This window comes from Raphanus sativus, unplaced genomic scaffold (assembly GCF_000801105.2).
Source record: "Raphanus sativus cultivar WK10039 unplaced genomic scaffold, ASM80110v3 Scaffold3485, whole genome shotgun sequence".
Taxonomy (NCBI): domain Eukaryota; kingdom Viridiplantae; phylum Streptophyta; class Magnoliopsida; order Brassicales; family Brassicaceae; genus Raphanus; species Raphanus sativus.
In genome coordinates this window covers 1-10,833 of record NW_026618791.1, presented here as the reverse complement: position 1 = coordinate 10,833, position 10,833 = coordinate 1, and the positions used below count along the sequence as shown (strand labels likewise).

At 38.0% G+C, this 10,833-nt stretch overlaps 4 protein-coding genes across 4 annotated transcripts; 2 read left to right on the top strand and 2 right to left on the bottom strand.

Moving 5' to 3' along the window:
• Positions 1-99: 99 nt before the first annotated feature.
• LOC130506637 (probable amino-acid acetyltransferase NAGS2, chloroplastic) lies at positions 100-1,465 on the top strand (the record flags this gene model as incomplete). Its single annotated transcript, XM_057001324.1, is given in 5 exon segments — positions 100-502; positions 587-684; positions 760-871; positions 948-1,107; positions 1,175-1,465. Coding segments are annotated over 5 exon segments (982 nt in total), but the record flags the coding sequence as incomplete, so codon positions are not given.
• LOC108855846 (uncharacterized) lies at positions 1,388-2,050 on the bottom strand. The gene has a single exon (XM_018629760.2). The coding sequence runs from the start codon at positions 1,977-1,979 to the stop codon at positions 1,470-1,472; it is 510 nt and encodes a 169-aa protein (XP_018485262.1). The 5' UTR covers positions 1,980-2,050; the 3' UTR covers positions 1,388-1,469.
• A 1,787-nt stretch (positions 2,051-3,837) lies between these two features.
• LOC108855702 (protein SHORT-ROOT) lies at positions 3,838-5,892 on the bottom strand. Its single transcript, XM_018629579.2, has one exon. It carries the CDS (start codon positions 5,694-5,696, stop codon positions 4,104-4,106), a length of 1,593 nt encoding a protein of 530 aa, XP_018485081.1. The 5' UTR covers positions 5,697-5,892; the 3' UTR covers positions 3,838-4,103.
• A 4,183-nt stretch (positions 5,893-10,075) lies between these two features.
• Positions 10,076-10,716, top strand: LOC130506636 (calcium-transporting ATPase 2, plasma membrane-type-like; the record flags this gene model as incomplete). The annotated part of the gene is made up of 2 exons (XM_057001323.1): positions 10,076-10,559; positions 10,637-10,716. Coding segments are annotated over exons 1-2 (254 nt in total), but the record flags the coding sequence as incomplete, so codon positions are not given.
• Positions 10,717-10,833: the final 117 nt, after the last annotated feature.

Below are 10,833 nucleotides of genomic sequence, written 5' to 3'. Positions count from 1 at the left end.
CTCTCTCTCTCTCTCTCTCTCTCTCTCTCTCTCTCTCTCTTTCTACTTCAGAGACATGTTTTCATTAAATGACACACACAACATCCTTTACTTGTGCAGTACCTATGAGGTTGCTACAGCTTGTGCATTAGCCATAGGAGCAGACAAGCTCATTTGCATAATGGACGGTCCAATTCTCGATGAGGGTGGACATCTTATTCGTTTCTTGACACTCAAAGAAGCAGATACGTTAGTGAGAAAACGTGCACAACAGAGCGACATTGCTGCTAATTACGTAAAGGCTGTTGGTGATGGAAGAAGCATCGATAAGGTTACTTCTTCTCCTGGTAACGAGAGAGCCTCGTTTTTTTGGGGAAACGGAAACCACACTCCCATCTTTCAAAACGGTGTTGGGTTTGACAATGGCAGTGGTGAGCAAGGTTTTGCTATTGGTGGTGAGGAGAGACTAAGCCGCCAAAACGGTTATCTTTCCGAACTGGCTGCTGCTGCGTTTGTCTGCAGAGTGAGAGAATTTTCATGAAACCTTTGGTCTTCATATTCACTGGCGGCAACACCATTTGAACTGAACCTTTTGTTTTTGCTTCAGGGTGGAGTCAAAAGAGTGCACTTGTTAGATGGTACTATAACTGGAGTTCTATTGTTGGAGCTTTTCAAACGAGATGGAATGGGGACTATGGTTGCTAGGTATACTTTTTATTATCTTGGTCTTGAGCCCCGGTTTATTCTTCTTACAATGCTGTATTATTGCCCGCACCACAGTGATGTATACGAAGGAACACGAGATGCCAAAGTGGATGATCTTGCAGGAATCAGACATATCATCAAACCTTTGGAGGAAGCTGGGATCTTGGTCCGCAGAACCGATGAGGAGGTATGTCTTAAAAGCCTTCCCTCTACATCTCATTGTAGTAACGATCTCCCTTTAAAGACTTGATCTTTGAGTGCAGTTACTACAAGCCTTGGAGTCCTTCGTGGTTGTAGAAAGAGAAGGCCAGATCATCGCTTGTGCAGCTCTGTTCCCATTCTTCCAAGACAAATGCGGAGAAGTCGCAGCCATCGCAGTCGCATCAGACTGCCGCGGTCAAGGCCAAGGCGATAAACTGCTAGGTAAACTAAACTAAACCAATCTCTAGTAAAAACATCAATGACACACACACACAATCTGTTTCTGCAGATTACATAGAGAAGAAAGCTTCCTCTCTCGGGCTGGACACGCTGTTTCTACTCACAACGCGAACAGCAGACTGGTTCGTGAGACGTGGGTTCCAAGAATGTTCAATAGAGGTGATACCAGAGACCAGAAGGCAAAGAATCAACCTCTCAAGAAAATCAAAGTACTACATGAAGAAGCTACTACCTGATAGGAGTGGCATCTCAATATAACAACAACAACAACAGCGTTCATTATTATTGTTTAAAAACAAAAAAAAAACATTTTGCAATCAATCAAACTTTTTTTTTATTATCTCTTATTCCAAAGCAACAGTAGCACCAACGGCTTTGAGCTTCTCCATGATCTTCTCAGCTTCTTCTTTACTGAGACCTGTTTTAACAATAACTGGAGCTTTCTCAACGAGATCTTTGGCTTCTTTCAACCCTAGCTCCGTGAACGACCTGATCTCTTTGATGACCTTGATCTTCGAAGCCGCATCGAACTTCTCCAGCTTCACGTCGAAAGCTGTTTTCTCCGCGGTTTTGGTCTCGGCGGAGGCGGATGACGCGCCGGGGAGATCTCCGGCGGGGGAGGAAACGGCGGATCCGTAGCGGTTGAGGCCGAGTTTGTGGCTGAAGAGGATTGAGTAATCGTAGAGCTCGATCCTGTTGAGGCTGAGCAAGTCGTCGGCGATCCGCTCGAGGTTCTTCGTTCTGGCTTCGGGGGAAGCGACGGCGGATAGGTGGCGAGTGGCGGCGGTTAGAGGTGGGGTGCGGTGGAGGAAGCTGATGGATCTCGAGAAGAGACCGGAGATCGGAGATCGCATCTTCGCCGGTGAGTGGGGTTTTTCGCTTAGGGTTTTCTGTTCGTCCCGTGTGATTTCATTTTCATTTGTTCGTTAAAATCGCATGGGCTGAGTATGTGGCCCATTTAAAGAAGCCCATATATAAAAACAACTTCCACTAATAAGACCGCACCAGACCAAACCGAACCCATTTGAAGAAAAAAAATTATGAATTAGTATTTGGTTTAGTAAGATTATTAAGTGAGAAGAAAACTATTGCAAATCTATGAAGAAAATAATAAATATTGTAGATACTTCAGAAGTTCATGTATCTTTGCATTGTGACATATATGATTTTTGTTTTTGTAGACCAAGAGTCATGAAAATGTGGTTTCAAGAGGCATGAGACTGAAAATCTCGTTTAAATCTTTTCAAAAACATTAGAGCATGTCCAAATTTTAGCAAAAGAAAAAAACATCAAACCTACTTCTTTATATGATTTTTCCAAAGCTCATTTCTCTTAGTTATACAATATAAATGTGTTGTTTCCTTTCATTTCTCTATACATAAATAAGGGTTTCTGCTTTCAACAGCAATCGATTCATCCTGAAAAAAGGTTTAAAAGGACCCTATAAATTTTTATAACCTTTTACATTATGGAATTAATTGAGATATTCCCTATAAATTTAGGCATTTTTTAGTTAGATGTGTCTTATGGTCAAGTCGTGGTATAAAGGGACCCAACAAGGTTTTGATTCTAGTTAAAGCAAAAATGGGCCAACTATTAGATTTTTATTGTATTGATTTGCTTTCTGCATGACTTTATAAACACGAAAACAGACCAAAAGAAGCTAGGTTTTTGAAAAAAAGATTAGCTTAAAAAGCGAAGCTAAAAGATCTACCAATATTAACATGGGGGGAGGCAAAAGCCACATCAAAAGATGCAGGGAGAAAGAGAGTTGTAGTGAAACTAGCCACATATCTCAAAAGCAGTTCCCACTACTTTTTCATAATTTATTTTCTTTCTCGGATTCAAAAACTAAATATGTAACTGACGGTATCAATGGATTAACTATTTATTTCAACTGTTCGCTTTTTATGGGCTGTTTTCTAAATAAAAACATGATGAGGGTAAGGGGGGCCATAAACATTTAGGTATATGCATGTGTAATCCACTGAAGACATAATATATGTATAGATGTATATGTGTGAATCAAATAAAAGACTGGTCCCTTTATCTTTTTATAAAGCTAAAGGTGAAAGATGATGCATTATTAAAAAGCCAATATAAATAAATGGTATACACTTCACAAGAGCCACAAGTGAATAAGCTATCATTTTGTAAGTGATTAACCGTCGTGTAAGAAACGTTGATTTTTTTTTTGTCTTTGGTTTACAAACCACGCCTCAGAATGTGAACCGGAAGAACTGTAAAAGCAGTTAAAAATATTAATATTTCAAACTAGATACCATCGAAATTATAATGCTCTAAGTTTGTTTATAAATGATCAAAAAATACGTTAATCCATCTTCAGAAGAGTGCAGGGCACTATAGAGCTGCATTCTCGAGATTCCAACGAAGAGATTCCTCCTCAACCAAACTAGCTGTCCTGAGATTCTATATATGTATACAAGAACCAGATGAAGTGAAGTAGTGAACAACCTCTCTTAAGCAACAAAGCCTTTACGTGATAGAAACATGGAATATATAACTACGTACCACAACTTGTAAAACCTCTAGTTGAATCTGAAGACCTTTTAGTCTTTTTATATTTTTATCCACTATCAATTCCAGTTAATTGATCATTCAATGTAACAGTAACTAACTCATATCAAATGGTCACTTAGTTTAATTAAAAATTAAATCACACGATATAGTAGTACTTAAGAACTTCCTGTATATGAAAAAGACTTTCATTATAAAGGAAAATAAACCATATTCTTTCGCATGAATCAAACTAATCACAACATTTAAAAGAAAATATTAAAAACAAAATAAATATCACGAATTTATGAACCTTGACAAATCTCCTCCTCAATATTATGATTTAATCAGTCCTATTCAAAAGCAAATTTCAAATTATGAACGCATTATCATCATATAGTAACTCTCAATCCCAAAACCCATATTAAACCACAAGTGTGAAACCATCTCGACCAACCCTATTACGCTGGCCGCCACGCACTGGCCCAAACCACCGGCTGATCCCTCCAGCAAAGGAATATTCCGGTGGCATCCGAGCACTGTACCATCGACCACACACCTTCTTTATATCTCCTCAACAAAGCTCTGACGTCATCAGCAACCTCATCACTATACCCCACGGCTCCAAACCCTCCGTTCCTCATCCTCCTCGACCACTTCCTCGCCGTCTCTCTCCTCTCCGTCGAATCCGAATGCTCACAAGCCACCAAGTCGACGATAGCACGTCCCGCCACACGCTCTAGCATCAACCTCTCGTTGCTCGTCCTCGTGAAACTCTCTTCCAACGACTCAAAACAAACCCTAAACCAACGTAAACATTCTCCAAAAGATCTCAAAAACTCATCATCGAACCCTTCTTCCTCGCCCACTAGATCAGCTTCTTCTTCCACTATGGTCACAATCCTAGGCCTTAACCTTCGGAAGTTAGATATCACAGCGTCTCTAGGGTTTCCACGTGGCGTGATCCCATGCATGGCGCTTACGCAGTTCACTGCCAAGACCTCGTCCGCTTTAAGATCGAGCTCGTTGAGATCAAACTCGGATAAATCTCCCACGTGATGAATAATGTTGAATTTAAAAGGGACTCCCATGAGCCTAGCGAACTTCTCCATGCGGTTTCCTATCTCTTTCATCATACGATGCGTTGCGGTTTGGTCGTTGACGTGTTTATTAGCGACTACGACAGTGGTTAGTCTTAGGTGTGGCGTGTCGTCTGATCTCGTGGCTAAAGCTTCTAGAAGAGTCGGCCATTGAGTGCAGAACGTTGAGCTTATGTCAACGATGTGGATCTTTGCTTCTCCGTCAACTGCTTCCAAGATAGCTCCGTTGGCCGCCACGTGTCCAAACGTGGCCCACGGGCTAACTTCTTGGAACTTGAGCACGGTCTTTCGCGTTGACTCGAAGGAGCAAGCTTTCTCTGTGGCTGCTGCGGTTACCATGGTTCGGTAGCAGCGTTCGCCTGAGCCGGTCATGCGGTTGAAGAGAGCTTGGAGGAAGTAATAAGCCAGTTTCTGCTCGGTGTCTCCGTAGGGAGAAGAGAGCTCGTTGAGCGTCCATAGGATTTGCTGCGCACGTGTGGTGTCTTTGTCGGAGAAGGCACGTGCGGATTCGAGGAGGATGGAGTCAGCCCACTTGGCATTGGATGAAAAGTCGAAAGAAGGAGGAGTCTGAGGGATGGAGAAAGCGGAAGGGTCATTGTGGTGGCCGGAGGAAGAGTACGGCGAGGCCAAGGCTGCGGCTGCGGTGGAAGGAGGGGTTGATGATGCGGCGGGATGGTATTGGGTGGGAGTAGTGAAAGGAGAGTAATAGCTGCTAGTAGGATGGTGATGGTTGTGATGAGAGGAAGAAGAGGAAAGGTCTTCTTCATCCATGAAAAAGTTGAAGCATTCTTCGACGACGTCGTTTGTTGGGAAGTTGTTGTGATTGTAGTGATAAGCAGTTTGTGGAGAGCCAGTAGTGGTGGTAGAGGTTCTGCTTAACGAAGACTGATTTGTAATGATACTATCGGATTGTTGTTGTTGTTGGAGACTGACTAGTCTAAAGAGAGTATCCATCTTTTTTTCTTTAATATGGAATAAGAAAATGAATAGAGGACAGAGACGAGAGATGGGAGACCCACAATATCTAAGATTTAATACTTTGCTGTGTATATTGCATCAGCATCATGTGTTGTTTGGTGCACGTATATATATTTTTTTTACTTTTTTTCTCAGTGGGAGTGGGTGAATCTTTGAAGAAGATGAGTTGTAGAGAATGGGTTTGGTGGTTTTATGAGTTTTATAATTAGTAATTTAAAGATAGAATGGAGCATGAAAAGATGATATTTCTGTATCGAATTGTTGTCCCATGTTTATTCTTTGGACTTAATAGAATGTTTGAACCTAATTGGGTTTAGTGAAAACATAATTAGAGAGAGGAGAAACTGGTTATTTTAAAACAATATTCGTTCTCTCTTTTTGTCTAATCAAGAATGTTTTTCTTTTTATTAACATTCTCGATTCTTGACATAATGATCCTACTGGTTTTGTATTTTTTTACAAAAATGTGTAGTTATTTTTAGTGGAGATTTACCACTTCCCCAATCTTGTCACATAGCTTATATAAATCCTTTATTTTCATGGGAATGGATTAGTTAGATAGTTTGGAGGTTTCATTAAGTTATAAAAGGTACCGACGAAAGAAAATGTGATTTAAAAAAGTTACAAAATAAAGAAGAAAAAGATAAGAAGGTCGATATCATGTAATGGCTTAGTGGGTTTTGCTTTTTCCTTTTCACATCGATCCACCCAAGTAACCTTCCCTTCTATTTCTTCTTCTACATTTTAGTACATCCTTATGTCTGTCTCTCATCCAATATTGTAATTGCGTGGATCGTTCATAACGCATATATATGAATATGTTATTTTGGACACCTAGAAAAATGAAAACGACATGCATGTTATGCAGTTTTCCCAAAAAGCCGTATATATTACGCTGTTTGATTATAAATAGGCCAAATACGTGAAACCAAAGTTGTTCAAGTACCATCCTAAGTGGTGTAAAATAAAAATAAGAATACTCTTCGTACATTTTAAATCAGCAGACCAGAAAAGGTTGAAAATAAAAGTCTCATTGACTCATACTTATAATATCAAATCCAACCAATCAACCCAAATTTTTTTTCTAAAAAAAATTAGACAATCCGCGACTAAGTAGTGATAACAATCAACAATATGTAATAAGATATCAATATTTTATTACTCTTTTGTTATGTTATATCTACATACTCGCTAGTATAGTACATGGTAATATTGTAGTAAAAAAGTACTATTGTAGTCTGAGTTCTTGACATCAATCCACGGAACGAATTTACATCAAGTATAACAGTTTTCAAAAGACCAGAAAACACTATAACTAAGTAAATAACCACCATTTGAATATTATTTGAGGGAAACATTTTGTATAAGAAAGTATTACAGTGTAAGATTTCTTGGTATATACCGTAATACCTATAAGATTTATTGGTATATACATACTATACACACACATGTTATAGCATTTACATAGAGACGTGTAATAATAATTTATAAAACAGAGAGGAGAGGAAAGAGAGAGAGAATGTTTATAGGTGTGAGTGAGTGGGAGCAGGCGTGAAGAAAAGCTGACGGCGTGCATCAACATCATCAAAGCTCCCCATTTGCTTTGCCTCCTAACCTCTCTCCATTCTCTGCCACCATTTCCCCTTTTCTCTTCTTCTTCATATTTTTATCTTGTTTTTTCATATTAAGCCGTAAATAAAAATCTGTGTCATATTCCATTCCCTTATATAAACAACAATGTGTAATTATTATCTCAGGAATCTAGAGCATGCTCTAATTAAAAACACTCTCCACTAAGTCATACTACCATTTTTGTATAGTCTATATATACGTTTCAATGTCCTCTCTTTGAATATCCCACCTGAGGATTTACTATTCTTTACACCCTTTAGATATGTGTATTTGTTCAGTTTTATACATATGTCTATTGGTTTATGCACATTGCGAACCTCTAATTAACCAACGGCACTTAATGCATAGGCTCATCATGGTTTTCTCGTTTGTCTCGATGCAAATCATTCTTATCGACCCGAAACACATGCCACTTGTTAAATTTTCGTTTAGAATCCGAATGTTCGATATTAAATTTGAAACATCTGTTTGACACACACCACTACAAACTGAAGGAATCATAAAAAAAATAATCATGATATCATGATATATGTGGTTAATGAAACCACATATATAAGTGATGAGTTACTAAAAACTGCATGCTCGCGAAATGCAAATATTTCCCGTACATTATCAAATAAAGCTAGTAGAATTATATAACTCGCTCATAAATTTTACGAGAACAAAAGATATTCACCCATCTATTTTGTTTTTCTCGGGGTCAAAACTCTCCCATATTTTCTAATGTGTCAAATCTTCTGACTAATTCAGAATTTCAGATACATATGCCATGTCGTCTTGTTAAAATTCTAGACCAATTTATGAATAAAGCGATCAAATATACTATAAATGTACAAAAATAGATGATTGCCTAGGCTACACACAATGTCGTAGATATACCTATCACGAGTCATCACTATCTATCGTAGATCATGTTCTCTTGAATTTCTTCTACAATTATTAGGAGGAACCCCACGCTCTGCATCTTTGTCCCTTTCTTCGCAACCTATAGAGTTTTGCAATTCAGTTTCCTATATCATTTCTCGAAATTTGTTCTTGCATTCTAGAAAAGGTCCCATCTTCATTTTCTCTGAAGATTCAGTTTATTCATATAAATAGTCTATATATAATAATTTCGTTATGCGCCAGGGTATCTGCATTGCTGTGAGTTTATGCATGACACAACCAACATGGCATATGTATTAGAAAGTGCATTAACATATGCATTTGGACATAAACATATTACCATATTGTTAATGCACATATATATGCCTTTTAGGATAGTTTAGCTCCAAAAAAAAAGGATAGTTTAGCTCCGTATTCCCGAAACCCGTTAAATTTTCTTCTTTTAGTTGGGGGATATGATGACTTTGAATCCACGCATATTGGGTACAATGAGACGAATATTTGTTTAACTATTTGATTATCTTCCAATTAGCCATAGACAAAAGAAACCTGTAGGTCTCCCATCAATCACATAAAAGTGAAAAATGATTTCTAGGTAAAAAATTTCGTACCCTAAAGAAAATCCATACTGGAGCAATAGAAGAACAAATGATGTAGAAACGATCATACATTATTAAGATCAACTCAATCAACCTAGCTCAAAATAATAATTTTGACATGACTGTTCCCACTAAAATGTGACAGCAGATAAAGCTGATTTTAGATAGTACGATTTTGTGTTCAACAGACCAAAATTATTGAGCTTGATGTTTGGTGTAAAATTACATGTAATGTATTTACAAAAATTAATAGATCGTTAGCTGGTAAAAATATGATGTACAGAAGCAAATATGTACTACAGCCCATAAAATGTAAGGGGGTCTTAAAGCCCAATAAATAACCATTAAAAACACCGTCATGTTCAAAAGCCTCTGCCATATAGTGACATATCATTTTCTCAAGAGAAGCCCTGTTCTCGATGTTGAAGAGGAGAATTCGTCAATTATTCAGTAAGAAAGCCCATTTTATATCTCAAAGGTCTTCATTTGGAAGGCCCCTTTATGGGCCGATAAATAGCCTATATCCGCTGACCGTAAGAGCAAAAGAAAAAATATTAGGTTCGAGGGAAATCCATAATCGAATTTGAGAAGGAATCACACATATTTTTTTATTTCAACTGGACCACTTGAATATTTTTGGTCCAGAAAGAACCAATGAAATCGGTCGAAACGTGGCGTGTCCGAAGTGGCGTGTTTTCCCCAATAGTCTTGGTCAACGATCCTCCAATTTATCATTCCTTATATAAACGCCCCTAACTTCTCATTACTGTCAAATTCGCCCACCACTTTTGTCCCACATTGTCATGCACCTGGTCAAAATCAAAGTTAGCAGCCAAACAAGAAGCTACAAAAAGCGATAGTAATAGGAGTATGACATGTAAATATATAATCTTGTTAATCATCTAATTTCGTAATTAAACTATTGGAATTCTAACCATCTAAAAATTTAATATTTTTTGCATAAATTCCACAAACATCAAAAAGGAAGGAAAGTCGATGAAAATAATTTCAAGCTTCATTCACAAAATTTTGGAATTTAAGAAAAAAAAATCAATAATAATCTAACAACATGTCCTAAAATAAACATGTATAGATCGTGTACTACATCATGCCCTGCATGAATGTTTCAAGCATTTATTTAACGATTCGTTATTAATGCGTACTAGTTAGTGCATGTTATTATTTTTAATAATCGAATGTTTTTGAATTAAATGTCACACACACCACACCTAACTTTTGGTTGGAGACACGAATTAAAACGAGTCAACTCAGCTTCTCCTCTCCCCTAAAATGATACTAGTAGTATATTGCACTCGATGACTCGGTCAATCAATGGGGCACATAAAAAGCTCATAACTTTCCCTTTCTCCCATTTAAAAAAGCTTCCGACTTTTCTTCCTCACCCACAAAATTAAGAACTGTGTGTGTGTTTTCTCTCTTCGTCTCTCCCACGAAATAAGCAGAAACATTGATTCCCTTTCTGAAAACAGAGCCTTCAAAACAGAGCAACCTGGAGGAACAAAGAAGAAGATCGTAGAGAGAAAGGAAGATGGAGAGTTACCTGAACCAAAACTTCGATGTGAAGGCGAAGCATTCCTCCGAGGAAGCTCTTGAGAAATGGCGCAATCTCTGCGGCGTCGTCAAGAATCCCAAACGCCGTTTTCGCTTCACCGCCAATCTCTCCAAACGTTACGAAGCCGCTGCCATGCGCCGCACCAACCAGGTTCCCCTTCCTTCATTTGATTGATTAGTTTCTTTCCTTTTTGAGATCAAGGATCTTAAAAAACTTTCTATTTATAGGAGAAGCTAAGAATCGCAGTTCTCGTCTCAAAAGCTGCCTTTCAATTCATCTCTGGTGAGCTTCTTATTACATGTTCAAAGTTTACATCTTTATTCTTAATTTGTATCAAAGTTTGTGTCTTTATGTTAATTTATATCAAAGTTTAAATCTTTATGCTAATTTGTATCAAAGTTTAAATATTTATGCTAATTTATAT